This window comes from Taeniopygia guttata, chromosome 3 (assembly GCF_048771995.1).
Source record: "Taeniopygia guttata chromosome 3, bTaeGut7.mat, whole genome shotgun sequence".
NCBI classification, from domain to species: Eukaryota; Metazoa; Chordata; class Aves; order Passeriformes; family Estrildidae; genus Taeniopygia; species Taeniopygia guttata.
In genome coordinates, this window is record NC_133027.1 from 63,024,454 (window position 1) to 63,043,879 (window position 19,426).

General features: G+C 41.2%; 1 protein-coding gene across 11 annotated transcripts in view; it reads left to right on the forward strand.

The window, feature by feature from the left end:
- The window catches only part of HIVEP2 (HIVEP zinc finger 2), a 137,028-nt gene extending 118,007 nt beyond the window's left edge, over positions 1-19,021 (forward strand). For all 11 annotated transcript variants that reach the window (XM_030268093.4, XM_072926999.1, XM_072926998.1 and 8 more), the window contains 5 exons: positions 250-404; positions 5,514-5,689; positions 8,275-8,376; positions 8,887-9,797; positions 16,471-19,021. In XM_030268093.4, coding sequence (XP_030123953.4) covers positions 250-404; positions 5,514-5,689; positions 8,275-8,376; positions 8,887-9,797; positions 16,471-17,289 — 2,163 coding nt within the window. In that variant the 3' untranslated portion in view covers positions 17,290-19,021. The remainder of the gene's footprint in view (positions 1-249; positions 405-5,513; positions 5,690-8,274; positions 8,377-8,886; positions 9,798-16,470) is intronic.
- Positions 19,022-19,426: the final 405 nt, after the last annotated feature.

Sequence of the window (19,426 nt, forward strand, 5' to 3'; positions counted from 1 at the left end):
TTCCATGATATTTTTTTTCCTGAGGAAAGATACAGTATTGCCTTTTCTGTCAAGATGCTTGTAAAAATTTGTCCATGTTGCCTCCTCTTTTATTCTCTGTCAAATTAAATGGGACAGATTAATTCATCATATAGAGTTGGGCCAAAACGAGAGTTTGGCTTTGACCTGGTATGTTAAAATTATTTGAAATGAAGTGTGCGTTTATTGTATGCTCCAGAAGTAACACCCTTCCTTGACTTTGTTCTACAGATGAAACACGAGCCATTCTTCTTGTTTGGCAGCAAGCTTGAAAAGAAAGTAGTGGGGAATATTATAAAAGAAAGAGTAAAAGGAGACATTCATGGAGATAAAGACATTACATCCAAACAAACTGAGCCGATACGAATTAAAATCTTTGAAGGAGGGTAAGAAAATATAACTGGAAATTTCAAGCTCAGCCTGTCATTTTAAAGACATTTGAAAATTAATATGAATGAATTAGAATGTGGACAGTCTCCTGTATTCTTGCCATGTCCTGTAGCTCCCAAGTCTCTTCTTTTTTGTCTATTTGTCAGTCTTAAAACACACCGCAGGGTACCTGTACACTCACTTTAGCCTCTACTTTGCTATTAAGACAATTGTTTTCCATCTCTGTGAGAGCACTCACTCAAAATTGTTACTTTAATTCCTTAAGTCATAAGGAAGTAGATTAATTGTTAACATTTTGATATTTTCTGTGCCATTTCTTTGTATTTAATGACTTCCATGGGGATGTGTTTCTATTTTTAGGCATGGTGTACTTCCACTCATTTGAATGGGTTGACATGTGCTTAGTCTTACTCTTGTAATATTGTATTATTTACCGAGGTTAGATTTTGGAGATAAAATGTAAGAAACCAATGAAATCTATGGCATCTATGGCTAAGCCATAGATCTGTCATGTATGGTTGATAAAATAATGTTTAATTTTACTATGGCAATCTATTACTCAAGTGATAACAGAAACAAGAAAGAGGGGAAAGCCAATTAACATTGTTTTGAGGCTTAAGAAACTTGTTAAGTAAAGAAAATGAAATACAATGGAAAATATTGTTGAGTTTCTTTTACAGAATTCTTACACAGTGCAATTAGTTTGCCAGTTTTTAGTTGTGCATAGTCAGGTGGCTAAACAAGATATGGATTTCAGTCTTACCAAACTCAGATGGTCCCACAGCACTATTTTATTGGGGTAACTAAATAGGTCAGGAGGGAGATGTGAGAAATTGATACATCCATTTCCTTCTCCTGTCAGTTTCTACCCTTTAAAATCTCAATTGTCCTTCATTGATGTTGTGTTTTTGTCTACGATTGAATAATCTCTATGAAATTACCGTTGCCATTTCTCTGTGGTCTGCAACACTGAAGGAGTACAGCCTACATCTTGCTTTAAAGACTGAAAAAGTTATTTTGGAGGTTTTTATAGTGTGCTGGCGCAGACCCCCTTATCCTGACTGTTCTCTGTAGTTGCACCTTGTCCTAGTACCTAAGCCATCTTAGGTACTAGGACAGGCTTTACAAGAGTGACCCAAATTCAGTGGTAAGCTTAAATTTATAAGAAAGTTAAAGAACTCTTACTTCAACTCACACCCACTTTGAGGTATAAAATTTTCCTGCTTCCCACTATGTGCCATTGCTGAATTTGGATGACCCAGCTGAGGCTAGTCTGCCTTGATGTAAGGTACATGATGAGAGGTCAGAAGAGTAAAAATGTGTTGAGAAAAGCAACTTAAAGGAGGAATCAGATGAGTGTGAGTTGCAGCAGAGCACTCTATAATGAACTTCTACTGTCTAATACTTACATCAATAAATTTTATGTATTACTTGCACTACCTTAAGTTTTCCTGTACACCAATAAGGTTTATGAAGCTATTTGAGTAAAATCATATAATTCACACTTCACTTAGAAATGTCTCCTAGTAATACGTTGCTATGTTTAGATACCCTTTGAGTAAAACAAAACATAAGAAACTTTGATGTGCACATTAATTTCTGGAGTGGAGAGAACAAACAGTCTGTGCAATGGACTGGGACTTCCTCAATAGAAACATATAAACTGCAAAACTGCAGCAAATGAGGTGATGCAGTGTCAGTAGGTCCACTCTTTACTCATGCATCATAACTTTATGGTACATTTTACAATAATTATTTGTGGAAGAGTAGATTTGTTCTTTCCATTCTAGAAATTCATTTGGCTATGCTTTACATTGGTGTAATATACCTTAGATATTATTGTCATGTCTTGCACTGCTTTCTGTCCTGGTTAGTGAATTTTTCCTTCTCTTCGAGCTATTGTCTATCATTTCTTAAAGCTAGTTTTTGGTATGGGTGGGTTTCTATGCTTGCTTCTTCTTGGCTGTTTGTTGAACTATTTTGTTCTTCTCTCTTCAAGCACATCTTCATCCCCTCTCTGTACGTAGTGCAATGAACTATATAGGAAATGTCTGTTATCTTCATGTCACATTTTCACCTCCGGACCAGACAAGCATGGATGGTCATATGTTGTTTCAGCAGGATATTTTCATTTTGGTTTTTTGTTTTCATGGGAAATGGGTTTCCTTAGGCTTTGTGATTGGTTTTGTTTGGTGTGAAGAAGGTAATTAGCTGAGAAAGATGTGTGGTTGTCTGCTTTTTGTTTGTGTGAAAGCCTGTCCACCTAGCAGGCAAGTAGAGCTCTGCAGCTGCCTTGTGCCAGTGGGGTGGAGCATTCATATGGCAGCTGGGCAAAAAGCAGATAGCTGGGGCTGGGGATGAAGGTGAGGAGCAGAATCAGAATTGAGGCAAGAAGTAGATAATAGAATAACAGAGTTATTACGGTTGGAAAAGACTTCTAAGATCGAGTCCAGTGGTCAGCCAATACCACCAGATGTCACAGCACATCACCACCTCACCGCAGAAAGCCCATCAACAGCATTTTGTAAGGATTGTAGCAGAGGGAGTTTGGAAGGAAGAAACTAAGCACTGTGTTATTAACACTGGCAGGTGGCTTGGTTCAAGTAAAATTATCTGAATCACAAAATCTGCTTTCCATCATCTGACTGTAGATGTGACTGATGGGATATGAAGCAGTATTTCTCAAAGAAAAGCATTAATTTCAAGTTCAGTCCTTGCTGCAGTAGAGTTAGTTACTAATGGTGTGCAAAAAAGAAGAGACAGGGCAAGCATGCCTGCTCAACTGACACCTAGTTTAATGACATTATCAGCTGACAGCAAGAATTCACAGTTTGCTTATGTTTGTACGTTCATATCTTTCAGTAATAGACTCTAATTGAAGAACTCAAATAAAAAACCATTTTGGATAGAAATTGCAGGACTCTGAGACTTGTTAATGCTTTTTAACTCAAGAGTCCCATCCTAGTCAAACTCAGCAGTGGCCAAAGTCCTTACATGGATGTTACATAGTAGAAAAGGGGAAATTCCTCAAACCTTTGAGAGAGGCATAAGTTAGCAGTTAGATCAAATACTCCTGAGGTCTGAAAGGTAATCACCATGACTCTGACTTCTGGATTTTTAGTTTTTGCACTAGCCCTTCTTTAAATGTCAAGTTTGTGTGTGTCATTTCTCTTAGAGGCATTGTTATGATGAAGCATACTTAAAGAATCAAGGTCAGTCGTGGCCAAAAACCATCTATATGAATGATGAAGTGACACATGTTTTATCATTGTCTTTATGTCCAATGGGATCTGACAGGTGACAGTAGCCAGTGGAATGAAGTCAAGCAGAAGAGCAGAGATGGAGCAACAAAAAAGCACATGTAATAGCAGAGCATTTATCTTACCAGTATCAGTCAGGGGTGGTACTGTAGACTCCATCCCAACAAAATCAGACTGTAAGGAGAGATGAAGAGAAGATAAAATAGCAGGTTTTTTGTGGGTTTTTTTTGGTTTTTTGGTTGGTTGGTTGGTGGTTTTTTTTTGTTTTGTTGGGTTTTTTTGTCTGTGGGAGAAAGCTTGGAGGAAGTTGATGAAGCAGTGGATAGAGAGATGACTAGCAGTCATTGGCATGTGCATATGAAGGAGAACCTGGGAAATGGGGCAGCCAGACAACCAAGATCCCAAAAATATTGTTCAGAAAACCTGCTAGAGAGATGAGTCAATATTACATTACATTAGATTCCAGTTTTGTCCATGCTGCCAGGCACAATGAAGGATATGTGAGAGGTTACAACTTTGTTAGAAATTAGATGAAAAAAACTGAATTTAGGCATCCACATTTGAAAGAGGGCCTGATGTGTTGAAAAGATAAAAAGATGGACTTAAGAACAGGACACTGTTTTATGTTTTTCTAAAATATTAACTTCAGAATTTATATTGCCCATGATATAGCTAAACATATGGGAAAGTGTTCATCTAAGAACAGCACACTTGAAAAACGTTCCAGCTCTGTAACCCAAAAATAGCCATCCTTTTCTTGTAGCGTTATCATCACATTAACAGAACTTTTCACACAGTCCCTTTTTTCTTTAAAGTACTAAATGTTAGTACCAACCATATTTTGTGAATTGTGCATCCATAGAATGACTAAAAGTACTTTGTGCTGCTTAGGAAGAGGGCAATGGAGGACACAGGGCAGAAGAAATATTATTTTTCAGAACTTGCACTTCCTGAATTTTACTTTGAATGAATGAGGATGGAATTCTTCCCCAAAGGAATGCCCAGCAGTCTTCAAACCTCAGAACAGCCTGAGAAGATTCCCTAGACTCCTTTAGATTTCAGTATTAACAATTTAGCATGATGATAAAGGCAATGTATAGCTTTACATAGATTTAAATCTTATTTATTTTCTAACTACACACTATGTGTAAAACTAAAAAAATAGCATAGAAAGCTTATATAAGTCTGTGATAACAAAGATTTAATTTATTTCATTGATTTCACTTCTTCAAAGTATATGTGTTCAACATATACCATTTTATTTCTAAAGCGTCACATACCTGAGTGAAATCAATTCAGTGTCTCTTTAGGGAACAGTTTATCTTTGGGAATGTCAGGCATGTGTAATGTGAATGAATACATCCTTGCTCATCATCTTTGGTCCCTTTTTGCTTAATAGGAAGAAATGGGCATTTCCAGGATGTGATTTATCTGATCCCAAGGGATAAATACATTAAAATAGTTAAATGAACTGTGCTGCAAAACAGCACTGTTTTCAGTGATGGTAAATGTCTGTGCTGTACAATACTACAGTGAGCTGAAATCCAACCTGCAGGCTTATATTTGGAGCTGTGTCTATAGGAATGGTTGTTCACTGGTTTCCTGACAAGGTGTTTATACTGTTCTCATACTGCAACCTGTTGGTCTCATATTGTTTAAATATATTGGGACCAGTACATTTTCTGAAAGCCAAATACTTTATGAGTTCCAGACTGAAAGTTCAGTAGTTCCTTTGGACTTCTCTGAGTTTGCTTTAATGATGAGGATCAGATGCATAGAAGTGATGTTTGTACATGTATCAGACCTAAAGTCTGTATGACTTAAATACTTGCTCTCTTCCAACAGGTATAAATCAAATGAGGATTATGTCTATGTCAGAGGTCGTGGCCGAGGAAAGTACATTTGTGAAGAATGTGGCATTCGCTGTAAAAAGCCAAGCATGCTCAAAAAACATATCCGCACTCACACTGATGTCCGGCCTTATGTATGCAAGTTGTGCAATTTTGCCTTCAAAACTAAAGGTACTTGACTTTTTTTGCTGAACTCTTGCCACTTCTGGAGCTATTTTGCCCTCTGGGATCCAATCATGCATTGCAATCAAGGAGAGTATTTTCTTCAGAATATATGTTGTGTATATATGTACAGGACTATATAAGAGAGTTTGTTCTCTTCTGTTTAATTGATCCAGGGATTTTGTAAGACTGAGACTCCTTGGATAGCTTCATAAAGACCTAGAGGCTCTTGGCTGGTCCTTCTGTCTGCAGGGAAAATGCAGTAGCATAAGAACCATCCTGAAAAATAATACTCTACCAACATTTTTGCATGAAGCAAATTTTAATTGCAGCAACACTTAAATGCTACCAGGAGACCATACTTCTTATGACATAATGTAGAAGCAGAGCATCAGCTGCTGAGGAATACTGCCTTCACAGGCTTTACAGTGGGTCAGTTTCAAGTTTATAAATAATACATGTCTCCTAGATGGGCCAGTCCATCCACTGTGGCATTAATTATGAATAGAGATCTGATAGCTTCTGTTCACATGTATTTATCAGCACAGAAAAAAGCTTCCATTTGTCACCCTGTGGCTGCAGATAATGGTATTCTTTGGAATTCAGATTTGTGATGCAGCCATCTCCTTGAAAAAAAAAAATCCTTTCCTTGGTATAATTTCTTTGTAGCACAGCCTAAATGAGCCTTAGATTCTCAGTTTTTTAGCTTCCCTTTGGCAGACAAAAGAATGGATTCTGGTCCCAGTGCAGTGAAACTTAACTCAAAGTGGGAGAAAGGAAGCTGAAGGAAATTTTTCCCAAGATCACCATGCAGCTTCATGGCTGTTTTGAGGATTGAGAATTTTAATAGTTTCCATCACTCCAGCAATTCTTCTGTGGCAAAGATGGGAACAGCTGATGGATGGTAGTAGACCCATCAGCCTAATTTGAGAACTTTCATGGGCATTGGAGACAAAGACAAGGAGCTGCTTGTTTGTAGTCCCAGTAGATCATCTGGTGAGCTGTTCTCATATAATTGCTTACATTTGACATTGCTGGAGGAATGGGTCTTGAGTAGGGACTTGAAGTACATGACAGTATTGTGGTTTTATAGCTGTGTTCAGAGAAGACATTCCAGGAAGAAGAGATGGCATGGAAAAAAAAAAAAAAAAGTGAAATTGCTTGCTGTGGTGGCATTTCTGACATAAAAGAAACACGGAGGAGGTTGTTTGGAATGGCACAGAAAGGGAATGAGTAGCAGGAGAGTAGGTTAGCCTTCGAAGTACAACAAGTGTTTAACTGGTGCATTGCTGATTATAAGCAGCTGTCAGCCTCATAACTGCTGTTGCTACTTTGCTGAGAGCAGTAGGGGACAAACTTTCAGAGATACTTAGGTTTTCAGTTTTTCTGAGCATTTAGCCATCCAGAAACATCAATATCCAAGTTAGATTTTTCATGCAGTGCTCAGGGTCAAGAAACCCCTAATGAGAAGGGAATTATTTAAACTAGCTGGAACTGAAAGTCAGAGAAGAGCCTGGCTTGTGAGTTTCTAAGCCCACCTTTGCTATCCAGCAGAGGAGTGCAGTGTTCCTGACCCAAGATGGCATGTGCCACATCTGGAGATGCTGGTTGGGGTCCTAGAAGCAGCATAAATGCACTTCCAGAGGGTTTTCCTTGAGCTAAGAAGCACCATGTCTTCTTCGTGGGTTGGGTTTACTTGTGCCATGCTTTCCCTTTTGGGTGTTGCAAATGAGGATGAAGTAGCAAGTGGATTAGAGTGATATTCTCCAGCTTGTGCTTTGTGCTCAAGATTCTTTGTCATGAAATGTCTCTTGGGGCCAATCTCAACCCAGTTTTTTAATCTATGAAAAAACAGACCAAGACAGGCACTCCAGAAAGTCAATAGTCTAGTGTTAAATTGCTCCCTCAGGGGAATGGGAGATTTGCTTTCAAATCTCTGCTCTGTCTGGTTTAGATCCATGTTCTAAATCTGGGAGCTGAACTTGAATTTCCCATATCCCAGATGGGTGCTGTAAGCACAGCTCCTCTCCTCTTAGTTCAGAGACTGCAGCTAGATGGTAAACTTGTATAGAGAAGTCTCCTGTAACTGTCTTTTTTTTGGTGGGGTACTTTTGCTTCCAAATTCTTCAAATACATGGAGCATCTGGAAACCATGAGCCAAGTATATGAGAGAGCCCTTACCTTGAAAGTGCCACTGTGTAAATGGGAGCGTGAGCTCTGAATGGCTGCTGTGCTGTGGACTTACTTCGATGTCTAGGCAGTCTGTACATATCATGAACAGTGAGTCCAGGAACAGATAACATCCAAAAGTGAGTTTTGTAGGGGTGCCTAAATATCATGTGGAAAATTGGAGAGATGCCTATGTACCTCCCAGGCCCTGAATTAATTTGAATTGTTAATTTTCTAAAGATATAAAAACTCACTCTCATTAAAACAGGCTCTGAGGCCTGTGGTCTTGATGAGTCAGCCCTATCAGTTGTGTTTTCTACAGCTAAAACCCATTATCTGTGGCATAATGGAGCTAAGATACACTAAAACCTTGCTTGAAGAGTGATTGTTGTTTTATGTTAATTACACTAATCTCTGATCCATAGGAAATCTGACAAAACATATGAAGTCTAAAGCACACATGAAAAAATGCTTGGAGCTTGGAGTATCAATGACATCTGTAGATGATACTGAAACTGAAGAAGCAGGTATGTCAAAATGATTTAATTTAGCTGGAATGGCCTCATTCCCACAAAAGTATGGAAAGTATGGGGTCTGCAAATGACTCACTGCACTTTAACACAGTGATGGGCATGGGAAAATGCATTACGAGTATTTGGGGCATTTTTAATTGAGAGTTACCATTTTAATAAAAAGGAAGCAAAAAAAAAATCCTATCTAGTTGTCTGGGTTATACTTTTTTGCATGAAAAGGCACTAGAAATAAAAATATGGCCTGTTGTCATCTGTCTCATTCATGGCTCCCAATAGTGAAGTTGCAAGGTAGTATAGGATGAATTTGCTTTCATGCTTCAAGTATAGGATTCTAGATATTATTTTGGAAAAAAAAATTGTTTTAATCAATGAGGAATGGCTTTATGCAGCCATCTCAGATGAAGAGCGTCCAGCGATGGCAATGAGAGTGCTGGGTGGGGGAATGGTTGTGGTGTGAGAAGTGGGGTATGTGCTAATCATTTGGGCTTGCTGTGGTTGTTTCAGAAAATATGGAGGACATGCAGCAGGAGGCAGAGAAGAGCAGCAACCTGGCAGGGCTGTCAGCAGAGCACCAGTTTTCTGATGCGGAGGAATCAGATGGCGAGGATGGCGATGACAATGATGATGAAGATGAAGATGAGGATGATTTTGATGATACTCAGGGAGACTCAACACCAAAAACCAGATCAAGAAGCACCAGCCCGCAGCCCCCTCGGTTCTCCTCCCTGTCAGTGAACTCGGCTGGGGCATCGCAGGGGGCTTCCCCAGAGGGCTCCCTTTCAGTGGGACACTCTTCCCTCATCAGTTACTTGGTCACCTTACCTAGCATTCAGGTTACTCAGCTTATAACACCAAGCGACTCCTGTGACGACACACAAATGACAGAATATCAGAGGTTTTTCCAGAGTAAGAGTACGGATTCGGAGCCCGATAAAGACAGATTGGACATACCCAGCAGCATGGATGAGGATTGCACGCTTTCGTTAGATCCCAGTTCTTCTCCGAGGGACCTCTCACCTTCCAGTCGACAATCGTCACCTGGCTATGATTCTTCACCCTACAGAGATAACTCACCAAAGAGGTATTTAATGCCAAAAGGGGATTTGTCACCCAGAAGACATCTGTCACCCCGACGAGATATTTCACCCATGAGGCACCTTTCCCCACGGAAGGAGGCTGTGCTGAGGAGAGAGTTATCACCAAGACGGGATGTGTCACCAAGACGTCACCTATCGCCAAGGAGACCAATGTCACCAGGGAAAGATGTGTCTGTTCGAAGAGATTTGTCTCCCAGGCGAGAGAGGAGATACATGGCCTCCGTTAGAGCAGCATCTCCCCGGAGGGGCTTGTACCATAATCCAGCGTTGTCCATGGGTCAATATTTACAGTCTGAATCTATTCCAGTGGGACATTCAGTAAGTATGAAAGAATATTTTCATTCCCCTTGTCAAAAACTGTGCTCTCTCTTACTGAACTTGAGCATTTCAAAAATCTTTGCAGTTTTGTAGAAGAAGGCATAAACTTCGAGCCTTGGTGGGAAGTCCTGGAACAAATGCAAGAAATTTGGAATAGACAGAGACCAAGTCAGGACGCTGATTCATTTAGATGCACTAGAGTCAGCCTATGGGGAAAATGTTCACTTGGCAGAACCCTGAGTAGCTCCATGAACTTCAGTGAAATTAGGCTGGTTTGCATTTCCTGCCTCCATATTAATTTTATATATATATGTATAATTTTTAAATGGTCCACAAAGCTTACATGGTTTGTGAGGCTTGCTTCTGCACTGTAAAAAATCTTGTACTTCCTAGACTCTCAGATGAGATCCAGCCAAAATCAAGGCTTAAAGCCCTGTTCTTGTGGTATGGTGCCCATCACTGAATATTGTTTAATGGAATAGAAATGCAAAGATAATGGAACCTCTTAGAAAAGCAGAGTGCACACTGAAATCATGATCTGTGGCTTGAATTTAAAGGATATTATTGTGTAAGAGGAGCAGGCAGCTGTCTGCCCCGCAGAAAGTACTGCGGTGTAGATAAGCAAAACTTGCACAGCTGCTCTCTGTGCTCTTCCTTTTTGGTTAATCAGCTCTCAGAAAGTGCCAGATTGGCACTTTTGACCAGCCCTAGCATTCACAAAGCACTTCCTCCACAAATAGATTACATCTTCAGGGTAAGGAATGGCCTTGCTAGGTGTGAATTTACGTATTTATTTACTCTGCTTTTCTCACCGTGTTGCTGTTGTGGCTGCCCTCTCACTGCCTGCCTGTGTGTGGGTTCAACCTGGGCAAGCTGTGACAATCTCAGGTTACCCCAGAGCTCCTTGCTCCTGCTCTTCTGGATGACCTCTTCTACCTGCTTCCCCATTCCCAGTCTTCTTGGGTCTCCATATGGTCTTTGCAGTGTTCCTCTGTGGAGGAGAAAAATTGAACCCTGAACTCAAACAGTCAGCATTTCTCAGCTCTGGTGTGATTTTCTCTCTAGAGTCAGGCTGATGTGTTATCTGCTCCCAGGAAGGGAGTGAGGGATGCACCTGGGCAAAGATGGTTGGAGCAGGGGTGGACCAAAAAGAGCTGAGATGTGGCCAGCCTGGCAGATCCAAAGTGATTATACTCCCAGCAGTTTGGGAGTATAAGGGAGAGCTGCAGCTTGAGTGGCCATATTTATAGGAGAGAGCAACACAGATGCTTCTCCCACATCTTAGACATTGCCCCATGACCTGGTAAGTTGTTTGAGAGAGCACTGGGGAGGGGTGACTGATTAAATGAGAAAGGGCATGCTGAAACCCTGCTGCACTCCCACAGGAGTGATCAGTGCTCAGCTGAGGGAGGATACAAATCCCACCAGCACTTCTACTGACTACGTGAGGAAGCACAAGTGGGTGAAGAGTCACCCAGTTTAACTAGTCATGATGTCTTAGTATCAAAGAATGGGATCATATGGGATTCTACAGCTGACATTGTGCAGGGTGCCCCAGTCCCTCCTGTCCCACATGATACTCACTGGCATCCTGTAGTAAAGATTTTACAGGGGTAATGATGCTAGCAAAAGTGTATGTTAACAATCATCCTTAGCCATCTGACAGTTCTTGTTGTAATAGTTTTCTTATGCATTATGCACACCTTCCAGCAAGACATTTAGCACATTGTAAGGATTTTCTTAACACTTACCACTCCTTCTTTTGAAAATTCCGCCATGCCAGATGGACTTCTAATGCTTACCTTCTTTTTGAGGTAGAGTCAGGCATGTCGTAGTGAAAAACACAATGTAAAAGATCAGTTGTCTTACAGAAAGCATCAGTAACTTGATGGCATGTTGAGTTTTTTGAGAGAGAAGGCCAGACCTCAGCAGAGTCACTACAACCTGAATACAGGAGGTATCACTGGAAGCGAAGCCCAAGCAAACTTAAATGAGAAAAATGACAAGTGGGGATGATTGCCCATCACAACAAATGGCTGCAAGGAAGGAAAGATGGATTCCTCGTGTCTTGGTGCCTTTGTGGAAAATGTACTTTAGCCAAACATTAGACAAACTTAAGTGAAACACAAGTTATTATACTCAGCATGTGGGAAAACAAATAGTACCTGAGCTTGCTATAAATGAAAGCTGTCAGAGAAGAGAAAGGAATAAAGGTTGTTTTTCACTTTTTAGAGTAGTGAAATCCAGCAAACCAGAGAATCATTAGCAGCTGCATTGGTGGCACTCATGCTGGCTTATAATCCTTAAAATACTTTAAGAGCTGCTTTTGGTTCCCAGTCCTTGGAGGAATAGGAGCAGTTTTGTGCTTCTAGTGCCTGCAGTTCCCAGAAGAAGCCAGTTTTCTTTCTTCTCAACTGAAATTGATATATTTGCTCTAATTTCTTTGGTCAATGCTGGTCTAGTTGCTCTTCATTTTGCTTCCTGTTGAATGTCCATGCACTTTGGTGGTCTCGTGCTCAGGCATTGAAAGCACCACATAGAAAGCAGTTAAAATTATTTGTTTAGGAAGTGGAAAAGGGCATGGTGAAAGTAAATATTTTTTTAGATTGTATAAAAATGCAGGAAAATACTTTTTTTCTCCTTTGGCAATCAATAGCAGGATGCACTCTTGCAATAGAATACTCTCTCTAAAGTAGCCTAAGTCTGTAGTATGTGCTGGGTCAGACTTGGCTTTGAGTAGTTAAATTGGTGTCTTTAAAATTAATGCCAGATATCTTCCGCTCTCTAAATACATTTGGGATCTTATCTTCTGTCAGTACCAGAGGTTTCTTTCCTTACTGAAGAGGCTGATGCCATTATCAAAGGGCTCATATTCTTCTTCCCAGTCATCTTCTGTCAGAAGGTGTCTCATCTTTCCTGAGAGAAAGAGAAGGTGGTCTAAGAAGGCTTCATTTGTTCACCTGGAGTGAATCTCATTTAGCATTTTAGTTTGGATCAGGCATATGTCTCTGTTGTCACATTTTTTGTGTTTTGATTCACAGTTTCAGCTCAGTCTTGGAGTAAGTGACCTGGATTGTTGTCAGATGGAATTAAACTGAAAATGTGCACCAGGAGGGCAGCAGGTGCACTTGAACTGTGAGTGGCCATTCAAGTGATGGCAAAGAGGCCACATAGGGCTAATCTGAAGCAACTTTCCCTTCCAAACCCATAACACTTGCACTGTGAATATGGGATCCAGCACAAACAGTTTTTACTCAATTCCTGCTTGTCCCAACCCTTAGTACACCCTCCTACTTCCTAGTGCAGACTATCACTTTTTCCTTTTCTTCTAGTCCCAGGATAGACTCAACAAGATTGGGAAGGTGCCTTGCAGTGAGTGGTACAGACTGGTCTCTCACAATTATTTTAGCTTCTAGACAGTGGTGGATTTTGCTTCTGTTGCCATCTTGTTGCTCATCTCATTCATTTTGAAGTCTGAAGCCTGTCTTGATATATTCAGAAGGGCTGAAGGTAATTAGGCACCTCTATGACCACTTGAAAGTTGATAGGACTTAAGGTCCTTTGATCATCCCAAACATAGATATTAAATCACTTCCCAAACACTCACTACTTTATCATCTTGAGTGAAATGCATTCTTGTACAGAGAGCCAGAAACTTCTGAATTCCAGCTAAACTGTAAATAGGTTCACTGGTACATCTGGGCTACTGTGGTGTGTTCCATGTAGGGCTGCAGATTGAACTGATCCTGAAAGTGAGTGCCACACAGTTATAGTCACTTTGTTGAGCATCATGTCCTTCAGAAAGTTCATTGGTAATATGCTCTGTCACTGATTTTCACTATAGAATTCAGTGTTTTGTGGTTTTAAACTTTAAGAAACCTCAAGTACATTATGACATGCTAATCAAAGAGACTGTTTTCCACCCAACATGTTTTTGCAAGCTGTGGTCTGAGGCTGCCCAGAGGATGTCTGTGAAGGGTGGTTGGCTTTGAAATGTGATCTTCCTCTTAATCTCGAACAGCCTGATTTGGGTGATGTACCAGATACAGGGTAAACCCTATCTCATCCCTGAGGCATTCTGGGGGATTTGTGAAGCTGGGTGTGGCTTTGTGATGTGTGATGTGTGTGATGTGGCAGGCTAGCTTTGTGACCAGGTCAGAGCATTTAGTGAAGAGCTGCTACAGAATACTGTTGCTTGGGAAATTATGTGTTACCTGGAGTTGAAGGGAAATATGCTAAACTGTAACAAATGAGAATTAATAGGAAATTATCTGGATTCCCATAACCTGACAAAGAGAAGAGCTCAGCTCACAGGACTGGCAGCAACGCATTCTGACTGCACTGCAAAAAGATGCTGTGACTTTCTGCTCTGTGATCTAATACTTGCCCTGTCAACTGCAGAAAGTCTTTAGATTTTCAGGATGCTTGTTGAAAAGAGACAGGCTTTCTCTGGGAATGTGTGTGTCTGCTTGTAGGAATAAAAACGCTAGATATTGGTAAAGGAAATAAAAGCAGGGTAAGAGGTAGGAACAGTTACTAGCGATTGTAACCATTTATGTTACCTGCTTCCAAACTTACCTGCCAGGGCTAGAGAAAAATTATCCAGTATATGCTTAGCCAGGCTTGGAAGGTATCCAGTGACATGCACACACTGTTGCTGTCTGTGTTAAAATTGGGCATGTGAGACATATATTGGATGATGCTGCAGATCTTGAAGCACACAGCAGTTTCTTTCATGTTAGCCACCTGTATCCAACAAAGACAGTCTCTTGCTATATTTTCTTATGAAACTCTGGCAGGGTAAAACATGAAACCAATTTCTCAATTAGAGATTCGTGTGTGACTGGGTTTATTCTTTAATGAGTTTTACTCTTTTTTTTGCTCAGTTCCCCTTAGCCCAACTTCACATCAGATGTAATAGTAATAAGTGTCATGGTGTAGGAAAGGTCCAAAAGGACAGTATAACTGAGAAAGTGGTTGACAGACCAAGGATGGAAAAAAATAGGGGGCAAGCAGCTGTGCAGTGTTGAAGTTAGTGATAGGAAGGACTGACAGGGTAGGTGAACTGTCTTGTGGCTTGGCAATTGCAGTTTATTTTGTATAGTTTTCCCCATTCAGCAGTATAATGTGCTGTCACTGTGCTTTCATGTGACAGTTTCTCTTTTATGAGACTCAAGTGTCTCACTTTCTGAATAGGAAAATTCCCAACATAGATTAGTCTCTGAATAATATCTCTGAAGTTTGACTCTGATTATTATGGGTCACCCTTTCCTGTCTCGACATTGATTTATATTAAACAGGACAAAGCATCTGAGCACAGCGAGATTGAGCCCTTGGGTAGCACAGAAACTGAATCTTTAATTGCCCCCTAAACCAGCTCCCTAGGATGGGATCAAGAGGTTGCTTAATGCCTTGAGAACTAGGATTTCCCAGCAGTGAAGTGCTGCCACTTCAATGCATTGGCATTTATCAGCACAGTCCTTGGGCTGCCACACCAAGGCTGTGGTAGCAATACAGCTCTGGGGCAATTGATCCATGTTTGGTCAATTTACAGAGCTGAGATGAGTGTTTTCATTCATTTAATTTCATATGAGAGTCCCTGAGAGATGTGTGGCCAAATCCCACATATAATTATGAAAATGTCATCCTGCACTTCTGTCATCATTACTCCTCTGGTCAGCAATAAATGATACTTAATCATCAGATAGTCAACAAATTTTAAAACTTAGGAGTGAAAATAAAAAGGAACCCAAAAGCCCAGGGCATATTTAATAGTGAGTGGAGATGGAGCTATTTATTCTTTCAAGGCAGGAACTAATGGGAAGGCAGTGAAAATGTCAATATTGCGAGATTGGCTTTTATTAGCCGTCACAAAATCCCCCATTCTTCTCAATCCCATTATGAGTGGGTGAGTCTCCCTGGGACAGAATAATCACTTTTACTCACAGCTGATGCCTGTGCTTTTGTTATTATTTATTGTTTACACTGCAGATAAGCCAGAGGGGTGCTCCATTGTCTCAATGTCTAAAAAAATGTGTGTCTTCATCACACAGAGACACTTGAACTTGCATGGAAATACCCATCTGCTTTCACCAAGGATTGGGTAAAGTTCCCAGGGAGCAAGTGCCTTCTGTGAGGTTCAAGAGCAGAATTTTCAGAAAGCAGTAAATACATATATGCTGTCATATATTCCCCGTTAAGCCAAGCAGCGGTGCTGAGCAGGGGATGTTCAGATGTGTACTTACTTCTCTGCAGTAAAGTTTAAATACCAGCATGATTTTCCAAAAGAGAGGGTAAGATGGATCTCCTGGCCAAATTTCTCCTGGGGAATGAAAATATATCTATCCCAAATTCTGCTCAAAGTTTCAGTTGAATATAATACCCTCCACTTCCTGACCTAAATTGCTGCATTGTGTTGCTAAACTCTCTTAACTAGCCACTGCCTTTCACCTCAGAGGCATGAGCCCTGTAGGGCTGAGCTAAGCAAAACATCCTCTGTTGTTTGGATATGCAATTAGTGGAGTTTTCCAAATGCTTTGGGATCCATCTGGATGGAAGGTGTTTCATGAATGGGAGGTTGTGTTAGACAGGAAAGCAGATAGGTGGTTTGACAGCCAGACAAGAATTCTGATAGTAGCACTGCTGACATCTCTTTTTTTTCTTCTGGTTACAGAGGAGGGGGTTTTCTCAGGCACCTTACTTCAACATATATGGAGAAAAAGGAGGCATGGAGCACCGCAGGTCTAGCCTGTTCCCTGAAGGTCCAAGCGACTACGTCTTCAGTCATCTTCCACTACACTCCCAGCAGCAGATCCGAGCACCTATCCCCATGATGCCTATTGGGGGTATCCAGATGGTCCATTCAGTCCCCGTGGCCCTTTCAGGTTTACATTCTCCGTCCACTCTGGCCCTGCAGAGGGAGGTCTCTGAGGAGAAGCAAAGAGGAACTGCGGAAGCCCTGACGAAAGAATCGTACAGCATTTCTAAGCACCACGAGAAACGTACCTCTCCGCACAGCTTGCACCCCGCTGCTCCCCCCAGCGCCCCCTCCTCGCCGCTGCTGTTGCTGGCTCAGAGCACCTCCGAGGACAGTGTGGTGGCTACCGAGAGGGAGCAGGAGGAGAACATACAGACTTGTACAAAAGCCATAGCCTCTCTGCGAATCGCCACAGAAGAAGCCGTTCTGCACGGGGCGGAGCAGCTGCAGAGGCCTTCTGAGCCTCACCAGAAACCTTTAGAAAGTGCACATTTTAGCATTAAACACTTTAGTGGATCTGAGCCGGGCCAGCCCTGTGCCTCAGCCACCCATCCTGACTTGCACGGTGGTGAACAGGACAGTTTTGGTACATCACAGACTGCGCCAGCCCATCCCACCTTTTACAGCAAGAGCTTTGTGGATGTCCAGCAGCTGGGCTTTCACAGCAGGAGCGACCCCCCATCAAGCACACAGGAAAGGAAAGATCCGTCATCTGAGAAGAGCAAGCCGCATTGATCTGAGATGCATGGAGACTTTCACCCATACATTTACCCCACTTTTTTTTTTTCTAGAGATAGAAAAAGTATTCAAATTTGCAGCATGCCTGTTCTAAGTTACAGTAGTTTGCTATTATATATACTTTTGTTATATCAAAAGAATTAGATAAAGTAACAAGACATCATGAGCCTGACCAAAACTAAATTTGAAATTCTTATTGGGTCTGGTACTTTTAAATTGTACAGATGTTTGTGCCTTTTCTTTACTTTGCTTATATTCTTATAAGCATTTTTTTAGCAGTAATTTGTACATATTTTAGAATTTGTGTATCTGCTTTGTAATAAATGTAATTTCTTTCCTTTTTTGGACACTTGGATCTAAATGATGTAAAACAGAACAGCATCAATATATGTGAGGTTGCACTAAAACATATTTTTATATGATTAAAACTGAACAGCTTTTATGTACAGCTCTGATTCTGTAATACTAATATTTATTTACTTTGTTTCATAAATTGTAAATTTTTTTCTTAATGTTGTGGATTGCTTTTCTATGTGAAGCATGGGATTTACTGTTGCGTAATTAGAACAAAATGTATATTGTAAAACAAGATATTTAAACTAGAGTATCTTATATTATTCTGCACTTATGCATTAGTTAAAAAAAAAAAGATAAAAGATGTATCAGTCAGTTCTTAACTCTTGTACTTTTTTTGTTTCTTGTTTGCCGGATTGACTATAACTTAAGTGCTGATTGTGATTTTAAACTGATAGTACCGTAAAGCATTAAAGTAAAACAATGTGCTATTGTGAGTTTTTTCAAAGCTTTATAAAACAGTTATAAATATATTAAAAGTATTTGGTCTTATGTGAACATGTTGATCTATATACTCCTTAAAAAGCTATGGGAAAACATTCCACCCCATGTAAATATGTGCATCACTGGTGCCATCTGTGTAGCTCACCGGGACCGGCAGGGTTTGCTGTGCTGGTGCTTCCAGGAGCAGGGATGGGGCACTGCTGACTGCCAGAAGGCAGAGCCCAGCAGCGTCCTGACCCACTCCCTGGCCTCCAGCAGCAGGGTGGCAAGGCCCCTACGGCCGCTTGGGGCTGGGCAAGGAGCTGGCCTGCTGGCTGGACACACGGCGCCCTGCCGAGCCTGGCAGTCCCCTGCTCCTGAGCACTGACCAAGGGGCGTAGGTGTCATGAAGAAGTGCTCTGGAGTGTCAGAGAGGGGTTTGGAGAGGAGAAAAAGGTGTTTCCTTGCACTTGAACTCTACTGCTGGCCACTCCCTACTGCAATACCTGTGCCAGCTTCGGGGGAGGCTCCCGTTCTGTCCTGTTCTGTCCTGTCCTGTGGATGGAGGTATGTGGCCCTGCCACCAAGGCAGCGAGCACCGCCACCCCGGCCTCTTCTGAAATGAGTTTCATGGGCAAGAAAGTCACAGTCTTCCAGTGTAGGGTCTCCACCTGGGCAAGGTTTGCTCCAGAGGGAAGGGAGGAGGAGCCCGGGCTTGTGTTTGAACACGTGTGGTGGGTTCCCACTACCACCAGCAACATGCGTGCCTGCACGCATGCACACACACACACACTCAAACACACGCATGCACACGCACAGATGAAAGAAACCAACGACCTGGATTATATTTTGTGCTATTTAGTGGATTATAAATCTGTGAAAACAAGTTTGTATATTGAAAATACATCTAAGGAGTGTTCTTTAAAAAGAAATAAATATACAGTTACATGTATGAGGTGTCTAGTTTTCATGTGTTCTTTGAATTTTTCACGTATTGGTGTTCCAGCATTCTGCACAAGAAGCACCCTTAAAAATGTGAGTGGTAGTGAAAAAGGTGGACCATATATTGGCTTTCTCACATATTATCAAACGAAACCAGTTTATGTCTTTGCTAATACCGTGTGGGGGCAGAGCCACAGGTGGCATGTTGTCGTAATTCAACATGATGGCATATGATTAGTCTAATACCATAATGGATGGTGACCACTTCTATACATTAAAGCTTAGCTTCTCATACCCATTGCAATGTTCTGCCTTTAGTCCAGATCATTGTGGTAACCTTGCCAAGATAAGCATGTGCCAGAAAACTGGCTCATCTTAGACTGGAGAGAGGAGAAACAGTATATGTAGTTGGAGA